The sequence below is a fragment of the Panthera pardus genome, unplaced genomic scaffold (assembly GCF_024362965.1).
Source record: "Panthera pardus isolate Hobbes unplaced genomic scaffold, ASM2436296v1 HiC_scaffold_17, whole genome shotgun sequence".
NCBI lineage: Eukaryota > Metazoa > Chordata > Mammalia > Carnivora > Felidae > Panthera > Panthera pardus.
Genome location: NW_026526732.1, coordinates 76780271 through 76806423, shown reverse-complemented (window position 1 = coordinate 76806423; position 26153 = coordinate 76780271). Strand labels below are relative to the sequence as shown.

The 26153-nt window shown below is 36.7% G+C and overlaps 1 protein-coding gene and 1 long non-coding RNA gene across 6 annotated transcripts in view; one reads left to right on the top strand and one right to left on the bottom strand.

Moving 5' to 3' along the window:
* The window catches only part of UBE3D (ubiquitin protein ligase E3D), a 157281-nt gene that overhangs the window by 87480 nt on the left and 43648 nt on the right, over nt 1-26153 (bottom strand). For 4 of the 5 annotated variants that reach the window (XM_053904695.1, XM_019442745.2, XM_053904696.1 and 1 more), the window contains exons 7-8: nt 25061-25169; nt 22061-22224 (exon numbers count right to left, since the gene is read on the bottom strand). In XM_053904695.1, the coding sequence (XP_053760670.1) occupies nt 22061-22224; nt 25061-25169 (273 nt within the window). Of the gene's footprint in view, nt 1-10333; nt 10460-22060; nt 22225-25060; nt 25170-26153 lie in introns of all 5 variants that reach the window. The other variant, XR_008422969.1, reaches the window with a different exon arrangement.
* LOC128777679 (uncharacterized) lies at nt 582-26153 on the top strand. The gene is made up of 2 exons (XR_008422970.1): nt 582-702; nt 24967-26153. It is a non-coding gene; the product is annotated as an uncharacterized LOC128777679 (long non-coding RNA).

Here is a 26153-nt window from a genome sequence, read left to right as displayed (position 1 = left end):
GAAACCTTTCTACTTCTCTGGCCCTCACTGTTCTATTTCCTCTGAATAAAAACAGATTTGTAGCCTTTCAGAGATTAAGAGCTCTGTTTAGAAGCTAATGCAAGCTTTGAATACTTGCCACAAAAATGCACATACACCACACATAATTTTTTATGCAATTTCATGGGATTCACAGACACCCTGAAATGTGCTGGAAGTGAGGGCAAAATGTCTAAGAACTCCAGGTTTCTGTCTTATCTCTTTGAGTTAGTTATCTACTGCTACTAATAACTACCCCCAAATTGGGCAGCTTAAAACAACAATCATCTGACAATTTCTGTGGGACAGGAATCTAGAAACAACTTAGCAAGGTGTCTCTGGTTCAGGCTCTCTCATGGGGCTGTAATCAAGATGTCAGCAGGGGCTGCAGTCATCTGAAGGCTGGGCTGGGGCCCCAGTATCCGCATACTGACAACTGGATCCCCTGAGAGTGAGTGAGACACACAACCAAAAGGAATCCACTGTGCCTTTTATGACCTACTCTCAGAATTTACACTTTGTCACATCCACTTTGTTCTATACATTAGAAGTGTTTCACTAGGTCCAGCCCACACCCAAGAGCCAGGGGAATTAAGCTCTACCTCTTAAAGGGAGGAAGAAAGAATTTGTGGGCATATTTTAAAACCATCACACATCTCCACGTAACCCAGTGATACCAAGAAGGTAGGATTCTATTTAATCTGCCGGTAATACCTCAGTGTTCCTAGCTTATCAAATAAATACCTGGCACTGATTCATTAATACACTGCGTTAGGCAGGGATCAGGTAGTTTTTCATAATAATCCTGTGAATTTGGTAGCATACCACTTTTAGAAGTATCTAAATAGAATCTTTATTTAGCTTTCACAAATGAATTAAACTATAAAATGAAGAATGGATGGTGATTCCTGAGCTATGCTGCCATGGCTTAAGCAAATCTTCTTCCCCCCCAAATTTTGGTTTAGGGAGATTTATATAAGAAGGTAAAAAGGACAAATTTTGTTGATAAGAAAGAGCTATCACTTTGAAAATTAAAAAAAAAAAAAAAAAAAAAAAAAAAAAAAAGAACAGCATAGCAATCCCTAGCTAATTAAGATTTACCTTCCAAACTGGCTAAACAAAAACTATCATCCCCCTGAGCACTTCCTGAATTCCCAACTTTTGGAATTTTCCCTTCAGGTTTTTCACCAAGGCTTTGATTATCTATAAACCTGCCAAGCACATAGCCCCAGGAGGTAGAGCTGCCAGGCATAATCAATATGGTCGGAGAGAGGTAGATGTACATGTCACATTAGCATTAATTAGTGTCACCTGCAAAAGTCCCAAGTGCATCAATAAAAAATTAAGATCTTCATGTAAAAAAAAAAAAGCCCTAGGTTAAAAATTTTCCATTAATTTTTCTTCACTTTCAATTGATTTCAGTGCAAATATGCACAGAGTTTATATAAATATTCCAAGATGTCAAATAAGCCCTCCAACATTTATAGGTCATGTCTCCAAGGTACAGAAATGGGATCTGTAGTTAGTCTGTGTCTGTAAAAACATCTGCATTCTTTAAGGGAAGGCAAAGTAGGAGAAACCGAATTTTCCAATGGAAGTATGAAACTGGAAGCAGGAAGATAGCTTTGGGACAGTTGGTTACCTCTACACCTTTTCTCCTCCTTACCAGACATGGGCACTATGGTGAATTAACACTCGATGATACATGTATACTTGCATAACAGCTCCAGTAGTTGTAATTCCTCATAGGCCAGCTTACTCCTAGTTACAATCCAGGGAGACTATCACATGGACAGAGTCCAATATGAGTGGCTGATGTATATATTGATGCTTTTGGACATATTTTATATTATGAACCATTCTAGAGTTTTGAGTCCTTTAGTAAAAACTAACTTTGCCTTTTGGGTATTTTCCGTGCAGTCACCAGAACATACAATACATATACTAGATTAATACCACATATACATTAATCCCATTCCTAGATATATGTTCTACAAAAGCAAGAGATTCATTGTTTTCATTCACTAATGTGTACCTATCACCTGACACATCAGTTGAATGCATGAACAAACACATAAATAAACAAATCTTCTACCTTACCTGTATGTACAGTAGGGCAAGGCTGTCATGAATATGTTAGCAAAATACAATTCATTCTTTAAGTGGTTTAAAACATATTAAATTTAAAATTGTAAATAAATATAAATTCTTTTATGAATTCCCTTCCCTTGGTATATAAACACTCTTGGAAATCATCAACATGTGACTCTCTTTTTTCAGTCTATTCCCCTTGCTGGATGTAACCAAGCTATACTTGACATACACTGACACCTACTGGCTGATGGAAAATGTGTTCTGTGTGCATATATACATTCTACAATCTTTCTTTCTTAAATTCTTATTTTCCAACTTCAATTCATGTAATATCAGAAAGTCTCTCTACATTCACTTTGCTCCATTGATATACAGGATTCTGTGCAATTTTTCAAAGGTATATTCTTTGGACCTGGTGTTCCCATGAAAAAGGGTTCCATGATCACCTAAGATTCCTAAGTGCTAAGTGTTATGTTTTCCTCTTAACAATTCACATTGAACTTTGGACTATTAAGGTGCTGAGCAGCATAGCAGTAAAGATGCTTATATAAAATTTCACTGAGCCCACTGAGTCACAAATTTGTTTAATAACAAAAATGATAACAATAATAAGCAACCATTATTGCATAGTAAGAATCTCAGTATTATTTGACTATGGCATCCTTTTTTGCTCCCACAAAAACCTATTAATATCTTTATTAATACATTTTGGGAAATGCATCCTGCAATTTCCTATCTTTTCTCAGGATGTCTCTTTTTCAACCTCCTGCCCCCATTATCTTTCCCTCCCTTAATTCTCAGATCAAATGCTACCTTCTCTATGAAATTTTTCTTAATTAGAATTAATGAGAAAGCCATTTGTTTATGTCTGTCATAGGACAGAGCATGCATACCTTCTAGAGCTTTTATGTAACTTGTTAGTTTCCAAGATTAAACACTGAAACTCTGGAAGTAAAAATTCTGTCTCATCTATATTTTTATCTTCTATATCTCTAAGCAGAAAGTTTTACACACAGGAAGCCTAAGTGAACGTCTGTTGAACTGAATCAGAGGCTAAGTACTGCATGCATTAAATACTTGCAGCAAGAGAAAACTAACCTTCGGTTTATAAGACAAACTAAACACAACAGAGCTTGTGATCACACTGTTTAAAATGCTTATAAATGTTCCATTCAGTTAAGTATACTTACCCCAAAAGATGAGGAAATTAAGGCCCAGATTGGAGGTTATCACTTGACCTGGCAATGTAGCTAGTCAATGGAAAATCTGGAACGAGATTCCATGTCTAACTCTAATCCCATACTCTTCCCATTTTAAAATGTCAAATGTACTCCTACAACTTCTAAGTGCCCCAAATGTTTCAGGTCATCTCAATATCAAATGCCCTAACAATCACCCCCAATTACAAATAGGGGAATCACTTCTGTGACTGACTTACTTCAGAGTGAAGTCCCATACCAGATATGATTATTAAATTTAAGAAATACATTTCCACAAATGAATCATGAAGCCCTATGCCCAATTTCTTCAATTAGGAGAAAACACAGTCACTTTAATCTTTCTAGGTTCACACTACTCTTACAGAACACATTTGCTGAATTATATGTAAAGTGCACTAATAATTTGCATGTATCTATAAGTATGTGAAGAACTGTTTGGGTTGGAATTTTGCTAAGGACAAGGTATTTCCAGATAATCTCCTACCCTAAAGTTCTGTTTTCACCGCAGTTGTTTTTTTAAACACAGACCAAGAGTTTCATCAAAGAGGTAAAAAGTGGCTGGTAAGCCAACGTGGATCTGGAGGTTTTACAATGACTAAGCCTGTAACCCTGCACTGGGAAAAGAATAGGGTGAATATACAAGTAGCTATTGGAATTAGGTCCAAAGAAGCCCAGGGAAAGCAAATCGGGTAGGAGACCTAAATGAAAACTCAATGTGGAGAAGGCTGAAAAAACCAAGTATCTGCAAAGGAGCTGAGCATGTGAGTCAACTGTGGAAAAGAGAAGGAAGGAGGTCAGCCCAAGATGCGTTAACATGGGTAGGAGCCATTTGTGAGTGCATGGTGTAAAAATAGATTAAGATGGGCTTGGGAGCAGCCAATTAAGACTGGTGTTTGCAACTAGCAGGGAAAAAGAGAAGACATTGAAATTAGGTTTAGAGGCAGAAGCCGAGTTTAGGCTTCATTAGGTAGGTAAAAAGAGTGGATTAGTTAATCTTACTTGGGGGCTAACAGGAAAGAGGTTTGATGGTATCAATCTGAAGAGTCCAAAAGCAGCACTTAGTAAATAAATAAATCCATTTACGTGAGTGTGTGTGTGTGTGTGTGTGTGTGTGTGTGTGTGTGTTTGGCTTTTACAGGCAGTGTTTTTTGATGGTACTGTGAGTACTGACATAAGGACATAGCTAAAGGTTTTGAAGACAGACCTGTTTTTGAATCCTAAATCTATTACATCTTAGCTGTGCCTCATTGGGCAAGTAACCTCAATTTCTAGGACTTGTTCTAACCACAGCACTTTGACACATGTTATAAGGATTCAGTGGTACAATGTATTAAAAAGCTTAGAACAAGTCTGATACATAGTAAAGTCTTGAAAATAGTTAATATTTTGTTAGATCATTAAAACCACTATACTTATCCTTATATCTTTAAAGACATAAAGAGAAGGGGATTTATAGGAAGCTTACAAAAAAGAATAGACAGATGCGCAGAAAACAACAACAAAAAAATTACTCCCAAGGAGAAGAAAAGTAGAATGACAATCTGTAGTCTCTATGTAAACCTTATTTGAACCCAGACACTTCTATTCAGAAAACTCAACTACGCCTGAATAACTTTTCAGAGTTAACTTGAACAACCTAGCACATAAAATGTCAGCTGTGCCTCCCAACCTCCCCCTTTTGGCCTTATTGATTTAGAAACAAACTCCGTGATAAAATTAGCAAGGTTAAGTCACTTCACCAGTAAAGATATCATTATTTTATGTAGCTAAAAGGAGAAAAATTATGGAAATAAGAGGTGCTAAGAAAATAAGAGTTAAAAAAAATCTAGAAACCCACAGGGCTTAGAATAAATTTTTATATATTTATCTTTATATAATTCCCTAGGATGTAAGGAATAGTTTATTAGCCATGCACAATAGGAGAAAAAAAATTATAGGTCTCTAATGAAGACCTTACACATGTAAGAATACTTATAAACAAAAATATCAATTTCCATATCAATCCTTCTCTTACAGAAATACCACAAAAATAATATGGACATTGGTTGAAATAGAAAGCTTAGAGTCCTGTGGGTAATTATAAACTCTTAAACACAATGAACTATGTATGACATGCACAGATGAATGATTTGAGAAGCTGGAGAATGCCATTCTGATTGGACATGACAGAGGATGTGGCAGGCATAGGACAAAGCAGGACTAATGAGGTTAAAACAGAACCAGGCTGTAGAAGACCTCACATACTAATCCAAGGAGATAAAGACATTGGATAGGCAGAAGGAAGCAGAGGAGTGATACGACTGGGGATGGCCAGGCTGGCTGCAGAAGGTAAACTGGATTAGAGAGTTCTGACAGGCTGAAGAGACACACATAACCTCCACACAAAGAATAGTAATACCTGAACTAGGTTGGTAACAATGCTGAAGAGAACAAAAATAATACACATGAAGAAGATTTTGAAAGAACACTGGACATGACCTCCTAACTGGTTGCAAGTAGGGGAATTAGGAGACAATTAATGGCCCACTTCAGGATTTGAGCCTGGGTGACTGGGAAAATCAAGATGCCACTGATAGATACAAATGGAAGGAAAACATACGCTCTCCAGGAACGTTAATGAATTTCTTCTACGTTACACATAATGAATATAAGAAGCCAGTGGGACATCGGGCAGAGACAACCTAGAGACAAAACAGAGATGTAAGCAAAGAACTTAAGTGAAAGGCAGGTCTGAAAATGTAGACTTGAAAGTTTTTACTCAACAGAAATTAGAGTTTCTACAATGAGAGCAGATGGGCTTTAGCAAAAGGGAAAACGAAGTCAGGGACATGGTTTCAGGCTACAGGAAAAAGAAATGGCAAAGGAGGAAGAGAAGAGGTCAAAACAAAGGAAAGGAAAGAGACCAAAGAAGCCAGAAGAAAACCAAAAGAAGGCCAAGACAAATGCTTTGAAGAATAAATGGTGAATAAAAATGAATGCTAAGGATTGAGAAAAAGCACATGATTTCTCTTACCAGATGACCCACTTGAGATCTGTGGATCATTAGCTTCAATAAATAATTGAAGTAAAAACATAAGTGGACATGTTAGAAAGAAGACCTCTTTAAACATGATCCAAAAGTAAAAGGCCGCCAATTCCAATTTTAATTTTGATACGATTGGATTATGACAGGGTCGTAATAATATGAACAGGCTATTCCCAAAAGAGAAAATTCAAATGGATGGTAAACATAAATACAGATGTTCAACCAAAGTAAGGAAAACACATATTTAAAAAAGATGCAGTTGTATCAGATTGACCAAAATTAATAAACCTGATGGTATCAAACACTGGAATAGGTATGAGGAGAAGGGTAAAAGGGCTGACTAGAATAGCCCCTAGGAGAACAACAATATCTATTAAAATTTCAAATACCAGTAGTAAGGACCACTCCCACTCTCCAATAAAAAGAATCAGAGCTCCTTGTTATGGCAGATTCTAGAGATGGAGCAGTGAAAATATGAATCTGGAGCATTTTACAGCATCAGAAAGGAAAAGGGTGATCAAAATTTAAAAATATGGAGGCATGTCAAAGGGATCCAGGAGCCATCCTAAAAGAGCTCTCAATGGCAAAAACTAGAAAAATTTGAGCAAAAAAAAATAAATCAATAAACATGTAAATAACAAAATATATAACATAGTATTGGATTATAACCCAAGGTATAAAATAAATATACATAAGTCCATCAGATAAAAATAATCGAATAAAGGGGTGCCTGGGTGGCTCAGTTGGTTGAGCGACTAACTTCGGCTCAGGTCATGATCTCACGGTTTGTGAGTTCAAGCCCCGCGTCGGGCTCTGTGCTGACAGCTCAGAGCCTGGAGCCTGCTTTGGATTCTGTGTCTCCCTCTCTCTCTGCCCCTCCCCCACTCATGCTCTGCCTCTCTCTGTCTCAGAAATAAACATTAAAAAAAAAATAATTGAATAAGTAAATAAAAGAAACAAATCTTCCTCATGTAAAAATTCCAAATAATATATATAGATAGCACTATAATATATATAGACAGCACTATACATAATATATATAGATAGCACCTCTTTTTCAGGAGATGAGGCTAACCTTTCCCCCTCCTCTTTGGGTGTCGGCTGGACTCAGTGACTTAATTCCAAAGAACAGAATGTGGAAAAGGAAAAACAGTCACTTCACAGTGAAAAAACTGGCCAACATCACCTAGCCAAGTGATCATGGTGAATATCACCAGTGATGGCTGTGGATACTCTGTACCTCCTGATATAACATGAGGATATTCTTTCCCAAACCCATCATCTCAGTCCAATCAAATGTATCAACTAAACCCAAAGTAAAAGACAGTTAAGAAAATATTTAACCAGTCCTTCTGAAAAATATGAAATTGTTCAAGACCAGAAGAGACAAAGGACACAAAATGAATTAATGCAATGCAGTATCACAGACTGGATCCTGGAATAAAAAAAGAACGTTACGGATTTCAAGCTGTACTACAAAGCTGTAATCATCAAGACAGTATGGTACTAGCATAAAAACAGATGCTCAGATCAATGGAACAGAATAGAGAACCCAGAAATGGACCCCCAAACATATGGCCAACTAATCTTTGACAAAGCAGGAAAGAATATCCAATGGAATAAAGACAGTCTCTTCAGCAAGTGGTGCTGGGAAAACTGGACAGTGACATGCAGAAAAATGAACCTGGACCACTTTCTTACACCATACACAAAAATAAACTCAAAATGGATGAAAGACCTCAATGTAAGACAGGAAGTCATCAAAATCCTTGAGGAGAAAGCAGGCAAAAACCTCTTTGACCTTGGCCACAGCAACTTCTTACTCAACACATCTCCAGAGGCAAGGGAAACAAAAGCAAAAATGAACTACTGGGACCTCATCAAAATAAAAAGCACAGCAAAGGAAATAATCAGCAAAAGTAAAAGGCAACTGATGGAATGGGAGAAGATATTTGCCAAACGACATATCAGATAAAGGGTTAGTATCCAAAATCTATAAAGAACTTATCACACTCAACACCCAAAAAACAATCCAGTGAAGAAATGGGCAAAAGACATGAATAGACACTTCTCCAAAGAGAAGTTGCCAACTGACACATGAAAAAATGTTCAACATCACTCATCATCAGGGAAATATAAATCAAAACCTTAATGAGATACCACCTCACACCTGTCAGAATGGCTAACATTAACAACTCAGGCAACAACAGATGTTGGCGAGGATGCGGAGAAAGAAGATCTCTTTTGCACTGCTGGTGGGAATGCAAACTGGTGCAGCCACTCTGGAAAATAGTCTGGAGGTTCTTCAAAAAATTAAAAATAGAACTACCCTATGACCCAGCAACTGCACTACCATGTATTTATCCAAGGGATACAGGTATGCTGTTTCGAAGGGACATACGCACCCCAATGTTTATAGCAGTACTATCAACAATAGCCAAAGTATAGAAAGAGCCCAAGTGTCCATCAATGGATGCATGGATAAAGAAGATGTGGTATATATATATGTGTATGTATATATATATATATATATATATATATATATATATATATATATATAGTGTGTATGTGTGTATGTAAATGTATGTGTATATATACGTATATATACATATATATATACGTGTATATATACGTATATATATACGTATATATATATATATATATATATACACGTATATATATGAAAGTATTACTCCGCAATCAAAAAGAATGAAATCTTGCCATTTGCAACTACATGGATGGAACTAGAGGGTATTATGCCAAGCAAAATTAGTCAGAGAAAGACAAATATCATATGACTTCCCTCATATGAGGACTTCAAGACCCAGAACAGATGAACATAAGGGAAGGGAAGCAAAAATAATACAAAAACAGGGAGGGGGACAAAACATAAGAGACTCATACATATGGAGAACAAACAGAGGGTTACTGCAGGGGTTGTGGGAGGGGGGATGGGCTAAATGGGTAAGGGGCATTAAGGAATCTACTCCTGAAGTCATTGTTGCACTATATGCTAACTAACTTGCATGTAAATTAAAAAAAAAAAAATTAAAAAAAAAAAAGAACGTTAGTAGAAGACTTGGTGAAATCCAAATAAATCTGGGAATTTAGTTAATATTAATGCACCAATGTTGGTTTTTCAGTTTTGAAAAAGGTGTCATGGTGATGTAAGATAACATTAGGCAAAACTGGAACTGGGTCAAGGGTATGTATACAGGAACCATCTATACTATCTTTGCAACTTTTCTATAAATCTAAAACTACTCCCAAAATAAAAAGTTTATTTAAAAAAATGTAAATTAACTCTATTCCAGGAGCAGCAACTCCACTTCTTCCCATCCACTTTAAACAAGTCCTTGCAGAATTGCACAAGGAGGTGTGTACAAGGGTCTTCACTGCAGAACTGTTACTATCAAAGAAAAAAAAATTAAAATAATTGCAACAGAATGACTAAAGAAACCATGAAATATCTATATTATGGAATATTATAAAGCACTTAAAAATGAAATATCTACATGTATTGGGAAGATACAATGCTGAGTGAAAAAATAGACTGTGGAAGGGTACTATGAGATATGGTAAGAAAAATGAAAAGATAACACACAAAACCTTTCTATATATACTCCTGGGGCATTTATAAACATGTCTATGTTGAGATAAAGAGTGTTCACAGTGGCGACTTATATAAGGGAAACTAGAATTCAAGATGGTGGCCAAGGGGATTTGAGTTTTATTCCAAGATGTTGAATTTATTTTACAAGAAGAATGCCTACATTATTTACCTGGGGAATTACAAGTGATTAATTTTTTTAAGGTAGGGAGAAAATTTTCCTCTAACATTAGAGAGAAAATGGCAGGGTAAGGTTCTGGCAGTTGCTATGGTGCAATAATGCAGAGGGCATCCCATGGAGACCAGCAGTATTAATGGAGGCCCTTGGCCAGAAGCCCAGCCTAGGTCCCTGAGACAAGCATGTACTCTCGTGGTAGATGTTACAACAGCAGCTGGCCTTAACACTGGAGAGGCCAATAATGTCATGTTCAATGTATTTTGTTTCCAATAGAGGTGCAAGCATCTCAATGCCTTGAGGGCTCGTGCAGCCACCTGGATTAAAAAAAAAAATCCCCATGTGCTACTGAAAGAAACTGACTTCTTCCCTCTACTCCAGCTGACCTTAGAATCCAAGGTTTATTTTACACTCACTGTCAAGAATAAAAGCAGAGCCAATCAGGACTACTGCCGTTGTTTTAGATGACAAATGTCAAACTATTCTGGCAGATATGGAAGATACTGTCCTTTTCTTTTATACTCATTATCCTACATTAAGCCACATTGAACTTCCTTATAAGATAGGACTACAAAAACACATGGAATAGGTTGGAGAAAATTTAACTCAGAGCATATATTTAAATAAGTGCTTAAAGCTCCATTTAAAATACTACAGTTTTCCTTAATATGTTTTAAAGAGATCATTCCCCACCAGTAATCAGATATTTTTAAAATAACATTTGAGAAGCTTTAGCTATACAATTAAAAGTAAGTTTCTCCTCTACCATAGCTAAATACATTTCAGATGATGAGAAGCCAAGGCCCCCTTCCAACTCTCAGTCTTCATTCAAACAGGTCACAGAGATTCTGTAGTTCATCATTTTAATAGCACAAAATTAACACAATACTCTTTGCACTGAGACAATAAAACTTGAACCTTGCTGAACCCAATTGCGCTTTCTCTGTGCTTACACTTAGGTAAATGATATGCTGGAAAAAGTCACACTATAAATTCACAATTGCAACCCTCAATAGGCAATGAACACCACCAACCACTCCCACACATCTCTAGTTATCTCACTCACCTCCTCTCCAAATGACCATTTTGAATCTTATCCATTCTCCTCAAACCTCCAACCATCCACCACACCATCCCTTTCCCTCTTATGCCTCTCCCTACACCACTCCTATTTTATAGATAAAATAGATGCCATAGAGGACCAAGTCCCTTATCTTCCCAAAACCTAGTATGCAAACCTGTTCCATCTACTCCAATTGTGACCTTCCCTCCTGTAACAGAAAGGAAATTATCCCTACTCCCAAGGCTAGTTTGAGATACCAGCCCCTCCTATCCTGTCAAAATCAATCACCACTTCTTTCTCATGTGTAATCAACCTCTTCCTCTTAACAGGATCCTTTCTATTGGCTTTTAAATAGGCTCAAGAGGATCTAACCACACCTGCCTGGCTTCACCAGCTTCCCATCCCTTCAGATCTCTCCTTCCCTTCAAAGCCAAACTTCTCAAAACAGTTGTCCATACGTGTCTCTGTCACATCAGCTGCCAGTCACTGCTCCCCCATTCCAATATAGCTCCCAGCTCTGTCACCTGACAAAACAATTCCTGCTAAGGTCATGATGACTTTTTCAATCTAAATCCAATACATGTTTTATATCCAACATCTTATCTGACCTCTCAGCAGGATCTGACCACTTATTTCTTCTTAAAGTACTTTCTTCTTCCCTCAGCCTCTATGAAAATTTCCTCCTAGCCCTCTGGTTGCTCCTCCATCTCCTCTCCAGGCTCACCCTCCTTCATCCGGCCCATAAATGTGGTAGTTCTTCACAGCTCAGTCCTTCCACCTCTCTTCCTAAACAATCCCACCCCTGCCCTTGGCTTCAATTATGACCAATATGCAGATGACTCACAAATTTAAAAACCCAGCCCAAACCCTGCATCAGAACTCCAGGTCTGCATATTAACTTTGTTTGCTATTTTCTCTTGAATGACTAAAATGTAACTCAAACTCAATACATATAAAACTGATCCTCATGATCTCCCAAACTTGATCTTCTTCCAACATTATCTATCCCAATAAATAATGGTTTGGTTCCAAATTCAATCAATCACAAACACTGCAATATTACTATCTCTCAAATCGATCTCAGCTACTGTCACCCACTCTAGTCATTTCTCTTGGGCTTTTGCAACAGCCTCCTATGGGATCTACCATAACCATCTGTTCCCTGGTTGGTGGCCAGAATACACTTTTGGAAGCATAAACTCACCCTTCTCTTTAGACAAAACATTTCATAGATTCTTATTGTTCTTAGGATAAACACACAGACAAAGCTCTTTAAAAATGCATTTAAGATCCTGAGTTGGCCTGCCTCCTCCCTACCCTTTTCCTGTTCCTCACTCTATTCCAGAGTAGCCACCTGGGTCTTCTTCCCAGCTCTTGTCTTCACTGTGCTCGTTCTCACCACTGGCCTTTTATATAGCTTTCTCCCTTGCCCAGAGACTCTTCACACAGTCTCCTGCTTCTCATCTTTCAGACAGCAGTTAAGCATAAGTTCTTCCTGGAATCCCATCCCGACTTGGTTGGTCTCCCTAGGATTTGCTCTCTTAACACTATCTAGCTCTTTTGCATAGTACTGATTGTATTGCAATTTTGCATTTATTTGTCTTTCCCAGTAGACTCCACTAAGGTCTACAATGCAAGGAATCAGATCTCTTTTAGCTCAATTTTGTATTTCTAGTATCTAGCACAGTAGTATGCTTTTAATAACTATCTGCTGAATCAACAAATGAATGACCATCTACAACACTTGAGGTTGAAAACTTTTCTGCTAAATGTCCAAATTCAATAGGTTCTTGAAATCAAGTCACTTTTGTTTGGGACCACCATAAATACCTTCTTCCCTTTATATCTAAATTACTTAAAATAGCCCTGGAAAATGAATCCCTAGCTCCAGCTTGCTTTTCTCTGATTCACCCTATGTAAAGCTGATAGGATGCTGGGGCAACATCTTCTTATGGGCAGTCAAGATGGTAATAGAAAAGGGGACCAAGTGGGGAAAAAAAGACTGCAAAAGGAAAGGGAAGCTTGAAACCATTCATTTGAGGCTGGTAAGAAAAACCCTAGGACCAAATGTTAGATTATCTTAATATGTGAAGAGATGTTATATTCAAGAATCAACAGATTAATTTTTGGTAGCTCTGGATGAAAGCTTCTGGGAGACAGAGCTCAGCTCGATAAGAGGAAGACCATTCAGTCAATTAGAACTATCTCAGTGTGGTCACTCTTTTTAAAGCATTAACTGTGTCATGACCCAGTGAATTCAAACCTTGTCTGGTGAAAGGCATAGCACAGAGAATGGTGGTTCTCAAGCATTTTTGTATCAGCTGTGGAAATCTTTCTTCAAACAAAAGTTTTGAGGAGAACCTCATATGCCAGACCGATACATGGGAGCATCTCTGTGGGCAGATGACTGCCACCTCCCCACTGCCCACCCAACCCCTCTCTGCCACTGCAACAGGAGCAGCCTACTGGCAGTTTCTACATAGAAACATGCATGCTTCCCCTGCCCAGTCCTTCTCAGCTTTTACTGAGGTGGGGGTGGAGTGGAGGACAGTACTTCTCTTTTTTCCATTTTCTTTGATCAGCTAATGAATATGATTTTTCCATGAAAATCCTTTCCTCAACATAAATGTAGATTTTGTTCTTTTCAAAGAATTTTTCTGTGTACATTTACCATGTTGCCTTAACTTTACTGTAAATTCCTTTATAGCACTAATCTTTGGTCTCCTGCTTTGGAATCACATATAATACCAAGTATAGTAGGAGGTAATAAAAAAAGAGGAAAGAAAAACCCAAACCCTTCTGATGTGAAAAGTGAAGGCAATTACTCCAGGTCTGATTCATAAAAATACCTAACACATGAATAGAAAACACAGGAAAGTGAAGAAACAATTTCATATACACATTCTCCATGTTTTAGCCAATCCCAGTCCCCTCTCCCTTTTTACCCCCACAGATCACGATTATACTTGTCTCACATTCTTTCCTCAGAAGAAGGAAAGCAGATTCTTTCCAGAAAGCAGTTCCAAGAGATGGAATGCTTTTCATAGGAAAACCTGCTTTGACTGGTATCTCTAGGGAAAAGCTCACTCTTATTATATGTCCTGGTCTTATTTCCTGTATCTTCTTTAATGATTATAATTCATGGATAAGAATTCCAAATAAAAAAGTTTGAATTTAGACCACTGTACTTACACAGTCCACTCACAGGAGGGATTTTTCCAATTACAAATTAAAGAAGCTTGTGCTCCACTTGCTTCATAATGTAGAACAATTTCTAGGTGAGTAAGTCTAGGTGATAATAGCAGTGGTGATGGTAGTAGAGACAAATGTGTGAAAAGTACTTTCCAAAGAAGCATTTATATTTTCCCAGAGGTATTTGATAACTTTTATGTATTTTTAGGTTAATTTCCTTTTAATGGATTCCTGTTCTAAGAAGCTAAGGCAATGGACTTCTGAAAAAAATCACATTTGTATCCTTCAATTCTGATTTAGAAGATCAGATATGAACATGGTATAAATCAGAAGTTTCCACTGCTGATGTTATGTATTAAGATGCATAAATATTTACTGAATATAGTATAGTAAGCAGTATATTTTGGGGAGTAATCAAAATGCTGACACATTCTAAACTATCAAAGGAATTGTTCTTGAGGAAGAACATACATTTATAGTGACATTTTCAAATCTCCTAAAATTTTATGGTGAGGGACTCTACATGATATAATGAAAAATAACTGAATTTGGAATCAGGACAACCTGGCTCAAATTTTGGCTCTATCACCAACTAATAAAGTGACTAATTATTTCTCTTACTGCACCTCAGTTTCCTCATTTATAAAATATAAGACTTGGACATTCAAATCTTAAGTTTAAATTCATCCTACTCTACAAAAGGAATGCCCCTAATTAGAGTGCACTGACAATATCACCTTGTGACTTCTATGTGGAGACATAGAAGACACAGAAATGGCTTAATAAAGTGCTTTTTAGGAGTTGGTGACACACTTATCAATTCATTCACTTACTTGCTCATTCACTCATTTTAGCATCATATTCACACACTATCCAAATAAATTCATGTCAAGTGTTCTAGTAGGTTATGTAATTTTTAAGTAACAGGTCTTACATATTCTGCTAGATATAACATTAGCATAAATTAACATTTGGTTTATGTTTTCATCAATCAAAAAGGACAAAGGCCTCTAAATCTCCTAAAAATCACCTAATTTTATCTCAGGCAATGATAGTCTCTGACACATCAGGTACGAGCACCTCAATTAACCATACTTTAGCAATGATTTTATGAAAGTGATACAGAAAACACAGGGAACAAAGTAAAACTAAATGGAATTACATTAAACTTAAAAACTTTTGTGCATCAAAAGACACAATCAATAGATGCAATAAAAAAAGTGACCTCGGGGCGCCTGGATGCCTTGGTCAGTTAAGCATCTGACTCTTCATATTGGCTCAGGTCATGATCTTGCAGTTGTGAGATCAAGCCCCATGTCGTGCTCTGTGCTGAGTGTGGAGCCTATTTAGGATTCTCTCTGTCCCTCTCTCTCTGCACCCGCCCCCCCCCCAACTCTCAAAATAAATAAGTAAACTTAAAAAATGCAATCTATGGAATTAGAAAAAATATTTGCAGGCCACATGTCAAATAAAGAGTTAATATCAGAATATATTAACTCCAACAATTCAACAACAAAAAAATCAAGTAACCTGATTAAAAAAATGGGTAAAGAACTTGAACAGACATTTCTCCAAAGATATAAAAATGGCCAACAAGTATATGAAAAGATGCTCAATATCACTAATCATCAGAGAAATGCCAATCAAAACCACAATAAGATACCACCTCACAGCCATGTGGATGGCTACTATTAAAAAACCAGAAAATAGGGGCACCTGGCTGGCTCAGTCGGTGGAGCATGCAATTCTTGATCTCGGGGTTGTGAGTTCAAGCCCTGTGTTGTGTGTAAATATTACTTAAAAACAAAATCTTAAAAAAAACAAACAAAAAACCAGAAGCAGAAAATAATGTGTTGGTAAGAATGTGGAGAAATCAGAACCACTGTTAGTGGGAATGTAAAATGCTGCAACTACCATGGAAAACAGTATGGAGGTTCCTCAAAAAATTAAAAACAGAACTACCATTCAATCCAGCAGTCCCATCTCTGGGTATATATCCAAAATTGAAAGCAGGGTCTCCAAGAGATATTTGCACACCAAGGTCACCGGCACACTGTTCAAAATGCAGAAGAAGCAATCCAAATGTCCACTGAGCGATGAATGGATAATCCAAAAGCGTTCAATGGAATAATACTCAACTTCAAAAAGAAAGGCAATCTTGTTACATGCTACAACATAGATGAACCACCTTAACGACGTTATGGTAAGTGAAATAAACTAGTCACAAAAAGACAATACTCCATGATTCCACATGTATGAAGTATCTAAAGTGGTCAGTATTATGAACTGAATTGTGTTCTCCACAAATTCACATATTGAATATGAACAGTTAGGGCTCTAACCCCCAATGGGACTGTATTTGGAGACAGGGCCTTTCAAGAAGTACTTAAGTTGACTGAGGTCATAAGAATGGGGCTCTAATCAGATAGAACTGCTGTCCTTATCAGAAGAGGAAGAGAAGCAAGAACTTCTTCCATCTCCACCCCCTCTCATCTTTCTCTTTGTTCTCACAAACAGAAGGGGTCATGCGTGGTGGACACAGTGAGAAGGAGGTTGTCTACAAGCCCATGTGAGAGGCCTTACCAGAAACCATCCTGACGTCACCTTGATCCTGGACTTCTAGTCACCAGAGCCTTTGAGAAAACAAGTTTCTGGTTTTTAAGTCATCCAGTCTTTGGGACTTTGTTATGACAGGCGTAGCAGACTAACACACTCTATTTTATTCTATTTTATTTTTTTATTTTTTTAAAATTTATTTTTTAAAATTATTTTTATTTATTTATTTTATTTTATTTACTTTATTTTCTACTTTATTTTAATACATAAAATAGAATAGTGGTTACCAGGGGCTGGGGGATAGAGGGAGAAAGAATTGTCTAATGGGTATAGAGTTTTCAGCTGCAAAATAAAAAAGCTCTGGCGATCTCATTTTGGAAAATGTGGGAAAATGTGGGAAGATCCACTACCAATAATAGGACTCATGACTTAAAACAATGAAGAGAATTCAATTTAGCTTTTAAAAAAAGCCCACTTCTTTGCACTTAGTGATTACATTCCCTAAATTCTTTTCTCTTATAGACATAAGAACAAAGGACTTAAAACCTATAAAATTCTTCATCATTGTTAATTAAAAATAAATCTATTTTTCACATTTCCCTAAAGAAAATGAGCGAAGTATAACAATAAACATTTATGTTAGGTTTGTACTTATCCTTTTTACTCTAACTAACTTAACGTGTGGGATTATAGAGGTTTGGGCTCACACTGCAGTAAAATTTCTCTTATTTGCTGGCCTAAAAAAAATTTCCAGAAACTAGTGGGCTGTGCCACCCAGAGGGAAAAGGTAGACACAGCTGGGTTTCAGGAGATCATCCACAACAGGGCTTTTCAACGTTGGCACTACTAGCATTTGGGGCTGGATCATTCTTTGTTGTTGAGGCTCTCTGAGGTATTGTAGGATGTTTAAGAGCATCCTAGGCTTTACCTACTAGATTCCAGTAGCCCCTCAAGTTGTGACAACCAAAAATGTCCCAGACATTGCCAAATATCCCCTCAGGGGCAAAATGACTCCCATTCTAGAAAATAGGAGGCCATGGATGAATTGATGATTTAGCACAAACTGCAGAAGTAGTTAAGATAGGGTGGTCCAAAGCTAAAAAGTTAATATTTATGATCTAAATTCTGATATACAAACTAAACAATATAAGTTGTAAGATAATTGTGGGCAAGGGGTACGGGGATAAAAAACAATAGACTTCAAAATGTCAAGAGACATGTGTGTCTATTGCTAGAAAGAAAGAACATTCTAAATATGTTACTTGCCACTTTTTGTGTGTGTCCTCAAGGAACTAAAACCATAGTTACATTTGCTATTTTCCTCTTTTAGACTGCCATCTGGCAATCCACACTTCCACTAAAAAAAAAAAAAAAAAATTGCAACCAATTGGACTAAAATAGTTAATGCACCACCCCACATGCCAAAAATATGCCAGGGAATCTACGGTTTGCTCAGTAATGCCCCCAAAGAAAGAAACTAATGTCTCCTAAAAGACAACGTCCTTGAAAGACAAAAGCAAGTAACTAGCAGAATGCTTACCCAACTTGTGAAGTTCCCCTCCTACCTTTGGGGGATAAAGAATCAAACAGTAGTAGAAGAAGAAAACAAAAGCAGTTATACACAACAGGCAAACTGAAGTCATCAAACTCATTTATTATATCCCTAAGACATGACATACAAAGTTAAAAAAGGAAAAAAAAAGTCACTAATCAAATACAGAACACAACTGACTATAGTCATTGTATTTCCAGTGTCATGGTAATTTGTTAGGAATGAGCGAAATAATGAGACAGTGCATCGAATCTCTGTCACACAACTCAAAACAGGCAGTGTAAAGATTCTTCACAATAATGAATATAAGGTTCATCACAGTAACTTAGTCTACCACCGCTTCCTTTTTCTTAGCACCCAAAAGTTGTCAAAAGACAAACTGTCACAACCAAACTGGTATATCCTTAGAGTTCTCTTTCACAAATCCATAAAGGCAGTTACCAACAGAGGAACAGCAATTATCAAATATAAAAATAAGCAGAAAACGAGGTACCATTCATGTGACAAATGCTTTGTTAAATGTGACCATAAATTTTATATACTGAGAACTTCTACAAGAACTCACCTAGATGTAGTAAGGAGCAAGACGCACAAGGTCCTGGTTCACAAGGAGTATACATCCTAGCACATGAATTCTAGTGGAATTATCAAACATTTGCAGAAAGTAACACCGTAAAGCAAAGTTAGAAACACAAGGAACGTTTTCAAAGAGAGGAGAGTTAACACCCCAAGAAAAGAGTTAACAGAGAGAACAGAAGACTTGAAGTATCATTATTGGTATCACAGATACTGAGAGAACAATTCATTTGTAAGACAGAACAGATTGTGACATAAGAGAACATTTTGAATAAACACATTTAGATACATCTGTGTGAAATCTTAGAAAAACAATGATAAAGAGAAATCCTATAGGTTTTCAGAGAGATAACATATAAGAGATTTTCAGATACTCAAGGATTGACTACAGTCCAACTTTAACAGTACATAAAAGAGCGGATTTCATCAAATCAATGAAACAAAGACTAGTAAGTGAAAAACCAAACTGTAAAAAGATACATACTATACAGTACTATTTATAAATATTTTTAAAACATCAAATATTTTTATGAAAATGGACTTATACAATAAAAATATAAAACCCTTATGGCCATGATACGTTAAGAGGGAAGCAAGGGGAGCCTGGGCGGCTCAGTTGGTTAGGCATCCAACTCTTGATTTCAGCTCAGGTCATGATCTTGCAGTTTTGTGAGTTCAGGCTCTGTGTCAGGCTCTGTGCTGACAGTGAGGAGCCTGTTTGGGATTCTCTCTCTTTCTCCCTCTCTCTCTACCCCTCCCCTCTGTCTCTCTCAAAATAAATAAAGTTTAAAAATATATTACAAAAAAAAAAAAAAAAAGAGGGAAGCAAATAGGTCAGGTCAGGGCAGTGGCTTGATACTTCCCTAAGAAGAAACTGCCACCATCACCAGAATCATACATGATCTCAACATAGAGGACAGAGTTCAGGAGACAGGGAGAAAAGAAGAAATGCAAAACCTTATTAAGGAAAAGTCTTTTCTCTTACTGCAGGTAAGAAGGGACTACTATATAACAAATTAGCAATTAAAAAAAAAAAGGAAAGTAAATATAACAATATTAACATCAGGCAAATTGGAATTAAGCGGAAATAGCATCACATAGAAAGACAGCAAAAATCTCTCCTGGATAAAATATGCAATTAGTCAAGTTGTCATGGCACAAACATTTATGTACCTAATAACATACCTTCAAAATATACAATGCAAAAACTGATATCAAAATCAGAAGAAAATAACTTATTCATAATCATAGTATGATTTAACACATCCTTCTCAAAAGTCCACATTTCAAATAAATAAAAAACATAAAAGATTTTAACAAGCTTCACCACATAAATCCACATAAATCTATAAAGGCACACACAAACATACACAGAAGTAAATGTAGAATACAAGCAACAAAGAGCTTAAAAGGTAACTATGCATTAGGCCATACACGTGCACACATACATACACACACCAAAGTGCCCAAAACATCAAAGCATAAGCCAGAGTCTCTGATCATACCTCAAAACAACAAAAGGATCTATATCTGACCTGTTTCATTTAGACTGGCATCAGATGGACAAAAATCTAAATGGCAGCTTGGGTGACGTTACAGAAAAATGGGCATTTATAGAAACTTCAGGTAGGAATATAAATTTGCAATGCCTTTTTACAAAGTAACTAGTATTATCTATCAAAATTTTAAATGTTGTACCATTGCTTCAGCAATTCTACTTCTAGAAATCCCTCATAAAAAAAAAGCACACATAATTACAAATCAAAGTTGTATAACGACACACAATGAAATGCTACTTATAGCAGCAAAATTGTAATAACCCAAGTATCTATCAACAGAAAAACAGTTAAATTATTTATAGTACACCCATTACATAAAAATGCAAAGCACTGACTTGTAAAGAATCTCCCAAGACACAGTGTTGCTTTCTTTTTAAGTGTAAAAAATACACATGTATCTTCCAAATTATGTTAAGATGAAAAATAAACAGAAAAAGGAATTGAAGAATATACAACATACTTTTTACTTCCAGAAAGGGGCATGATGGAGAACTTTCACATTTTACTTTATGTATGTCTCAACTGTTTAAATATTTCATGATTGGTACTGCTTATATAATCCAAAAAAAAAAAAAAAAAAAAAAAAAGAGCAATTTTTCAAAATTTCGTATTTACTTCCTAGAAAACAACTGGCATCTTTCTGTTCTTAGTACAAATTTGATCAAACCCATTGGAGAGTACAGGACAAGTATAAACTTCAATCTGTTCTCTCTGCCAGGAACACTGCTCTCTCAGATAAAGCTCACTCCTTTACTTCAAGTTTTCCACTTAAATATCGTCTTAGGAAACATCCTTGACTTTTCAACATAAAATGACAACCTCCTACACCCATCCTACTCCTCCCCAACTACTTTACCTTGCTTTGTATTTCAGGAGAGTAATTTAACACCTGTGTTTTGTGATAATAGTACCTACCCCACAGGGTTGTTGTTAGGCTTAAATGAGCTAGAAGCCCTCAGATGAGTGCCTGACTCTTTAGCAGGAGCCACGAGTCACATGGCCACATTGGTCCACGGTTTTATGCCTCTTCTGTTTATGGTCTGCCTTCTCCCCATTAGAATGACAATCCCAGGAAGAAAGGACTAGGTTTTTTTCACTATTGCATCCCCAATGCCTGGAAAGTGCTTCTCAGTAAATATTCATAGCTGTTGATGCCTGATTAAGTACTACAGCCATATGCATAGACAGCTGAGATTACAAGAAAAAGACCAATTATTTTCAGTAAAAGCAAGCTTTGTACACATTAGCATGAATCATCTGTAATAATTCAATCTACTTGAAAGCATAACATTTAGCAGTACAACTCCTAGAAGCTTCAAATAGGGAAGTGGCATAGTACCATTTAATTCATTAATTTCTCAACACCAAATGGCAAAAGAAACTAAACAACGTGGAATGAGAAAACAAACACACAACTTACTTTTCATTCCTGCTTTTGACGCATGGCTGGTAGAGGACCTTGACAGCATTCCAGGCAGAACTGGAATCTGCCTTTAAGATGTCTTCCAACAGGGGGAATTTTGTGATACCTCTGGAACTTCCCAAAGATTCAATCACCAAACTGTCTGAGTTTAAAAGCCATAGCTAAAGATACGGAGAGAAAAGTCCAAGTATAAGGATATCATTATCACTCATTATCATATTTCATACCATCACTAAAAAACAAAACACAAAACTGTAAAATACCAGAAAAAATACAGGAGAATCATGTATATAATTTTTAAGCACGGTAAGTCTTTCAAAGTATAACATCTGGTAGAGTCACTGAGATTATAAAAGTTAAAAAAAAGAGAGAGAGACAACCAACTAGGAGAAACTATTTAATAGTATATAACAAAGGTATTATCTATAAGATATACAGCTCCCAGGAAACAATAAGGGGGCAAAAACAGCCCAACAGAAATAAAGGCAAAGAATATAATCAGAATTAACAGAAGAAATAAGTGATAAACATATAAAAATGTTAATATAACTAGTAATAAGGAAATGTGAAAATCATCTGCCACCCTTTTCCACTTATCAGATTTGCAAGTACAACAAGATGGCACCATCCAGTTCAGAAGAGGGGTCTGGAATGCTGGCAGAAGAGTGTTTTGGGATTTGGATGCCTGCCGTTCATTGAGGAGCTCAGCAGGGGTCTGGCTTCAGCCTTACCCCATGGGGAGCTCTGAAGCAAGAATCCCACCCACAAAATCTGTCCCACCTTCAGACAGGAGGCCCCTTCTTTTTGCACAACAGGGTCAAATCAATGTCAGTAGGCAGACCAGAGCAGGGGTGGGAAGAGGTAACTTTCTGAACAAGGTGACAACTGTCACATAAGGGCAAGTCTCTGGAGAAGAGGCAGCTGAGTGCCATTAGCAGTCCACACCTCTCAGCAGCTGGGAAATAGGTGTATCAGCCTGAGTAAAGGGGATCTGGGCGGGGTACCAAGAATGCCTCACTATACGGGATAAATTAATACAGCTTTTCTGGAGGATGATAATTATCAATTTAAAATACACAAATTCTAATACCGTATTAGATTAAAAAGGTCTGTTTCTAAAGAAGTGCTAAAATACACATGCGAAGATCACTTTCATTGCCGCACTGTCTTTAACAGCCACACACTGGAATTCTAGACCTTAAAGACGCTGATCTACATTTACACTAACAAGAAACAATCCTTATGATACACTGCTGTGTGAAGTAAACATATTGAAGAAAAATGCTCATCATATGATTCTGGTATGTTTTACAAACAGAAAAGCAGAATGTGAGTGTATGAACATGTAGTCATATATGGATGGGGGGAAATGTTGGAAGTACACATACCAAATTAATAATTTTTACCTTCAAATACTATGATATAGCAAGACAGGAGAGAAGACAAGGTGGAGGACTACCACTGCCACTACATTCTTCACACTGTCTGTTTCAAGAATGTATCACTTTTATAACACAGAAATTTTTTTGAATTTAAATATTATATTAGTAGTAGATTTTATAAGTTCCTATTCCTGAGTTTTAACTTGAAAACCTTACAGTAAAAGAAAATTAAAACTAATTTCAGACTATGGCTATCAGGCACAGTCAGTATTAAGTTCAGTCAAAAAGTATTTTAGTTTTGGTAGAAATTATCTGAGTCAGAGAAGCATGGGGTCCCCATAATGGATGGCCAGCTACGAAGCCACCTAACAACAACCTAACCCCCTGCCTCCTTCTAGCTACCATGTTTCCCTATTAGCTTGTGAGTTCCTTAATGGCAATTTTTGCTCTACCCTGAACACCTAGAACAGTGCCTTTAGAATAAGAAATGTTCAATATATGTTCACTGGTTGAAAAAACAGATATGGAGGCAGAAAAGAGACTTGGGCCTTAAGATTCTCATATATATAAGTGGTCCAAATTCTTTTCTGCAGACCATTATTTCTAACAGCAACAGTATAACAGTAGATGCTTGTGGTACATGAAGGAAAGGATTCCGTTAACTGCAGGGCCTCTTATCCCAAACTTGCCACTCCTTCTCAAACATCAATGTGTTAACATCAGGATCTCAAAGAGGTATCTGCACCCCTGTGTTCACTGCAGCACCATTTACAGTAGCCAAGATGCAGAAACAATCTAAATGTCCATCAACAGATGAATGGATAAAACAAATGTGCTGCATACATACAATGGGTTGCTCAGCCTTAAAAAAGAAGGAAACCTTGTAATATCCAACAACACAGATGAACTTTGAGGATAGTATGCCAAGTAAAATAAGCCAGACACCGAAGGACAGTACTGCCGGATTCCACTTACATGAGGAATCTAAAACAGTCCAACAGATAGAAGCAGAGAGTAGAATGATGGCTGCCAAAGGCTGGAAGGAGGGAGAAATGGAGAGTTGCTAATGAAAAGAGTATAAAGTTAAAGTTAGGCAAGACGAATAAGTACTAGAGATCTGCCTATTATATTGTGCCTATAATTAACAACACTGTTAGCATGCACTTAAAAATCTATGAAGAGGGTAGATCTCACATGAAGTGTTCTTACCACATACACACATATATATAAAAACAGGAGCAACAGAATATATTTTGAACATAAGAGTATCAAAAAGGAAAAACGGAAAAATCAATAGGGGGAAAAAAGTGACAGAGACAGAACTGTGTTATACTGACCAAGAAAAGTCATTAACAACTTAGAGTGAAAAACTTTATTTTGTGGTGTGAGCAGGTTTCAGGTTTTATTTTTCTCTATATCCCCAGTACCTAGCACATAGAGCCACTTGCTCTTTTGTTATTGAGTTTGGTTTGGGAATTCAATGGATATTACAAATTCAGTATTTGATCATTTATTTTCTAGACCTGAGAATTAAGAAAAGAGAATGGCAAGACTAAAGAATTTCTGAGACCCTGGATTACCAGGCTACAGAAAGATGGGAGAAATAACATCTTACCAAGATGTACACTTTGCCGTCATGACCTTGAATAGTGAATCTAAAAGTGCTTCTTGCAGTGGAGAGTTCCACCAGACACTGGGCGATAACACTCTGTACAAACTGGGACCTGTTTGAACAGAAATCAATTTTCACAATGTGCCTCTCATAATAACTCTCACTGGCAAGAGGAGCCAAAAATACCCACAGGGTACCTAAAAGGCAGAGGCGTGTGCAGCCAGACTTTTCTATATGCTGCTCATTCCTTCACAGACTGTGCTAATGTGGATTTTAATATATTTTAATGTATTTGTGTTTGCTCCAGTCTTCTTATAACCTATTCTCCAATCCTTAATACATTTCCCACCCTGAACCTAACTATTCCCTGACTGAATAAAAAAAATACTGTATTAGACATGTTAATATTCCACTTGTGCTATAGCACATCAAAAAATGAGTTAAAAAAGAAGGCAAGATGTTTCCTCCCAAACATTAGACAGTCATCTACAATGATTTCCATTTGGACCCCCTCAAAAAGTCAGAGCTGAGGTACAGAATCAAAGTATTTACAGGAGGATAAATTTTAAGGTTAAAATCAGATTGCCATAATTTTCAGATATCCATAAATGAATTGAAAGATATGCTATAATTAACTTCTGTTTGCAAACTAAAAAGATTCCAAGAAAGAAAACACTAGTGGATTTAGTGGCTAAGTAACATTTTTAAAAAAAACACAGGAGTTGTTTGAAAACTGACCCATGTTTCACATTTTAAATAAGTAAAATTAAAACAGAAATAATTATTCAAAACCTATTGGTGATTAGGTTGTAAGAACTTGGATATCTGGCAAATAGAAAGAAGCACAAAAAGCTTTCAGAATTTGAAGATGTTAATATAAGCACATTTGTTTATGCCAATTTGTAAGCAAGCCATAAATGAATCCTCAAATCTTGTATATGTGTGGTTTGCTTCAACTGTCTAAAAGCCTTTCTCAAGGGTTTTTATTTTTTTCCCCAATAAGGAGGTATAAATAAAAATGAATTCCCAAATAATCAATTGTACCTATCATTCTCCACATTTAAAATTACAGAATAAACTTAATTTGCTATTTGTA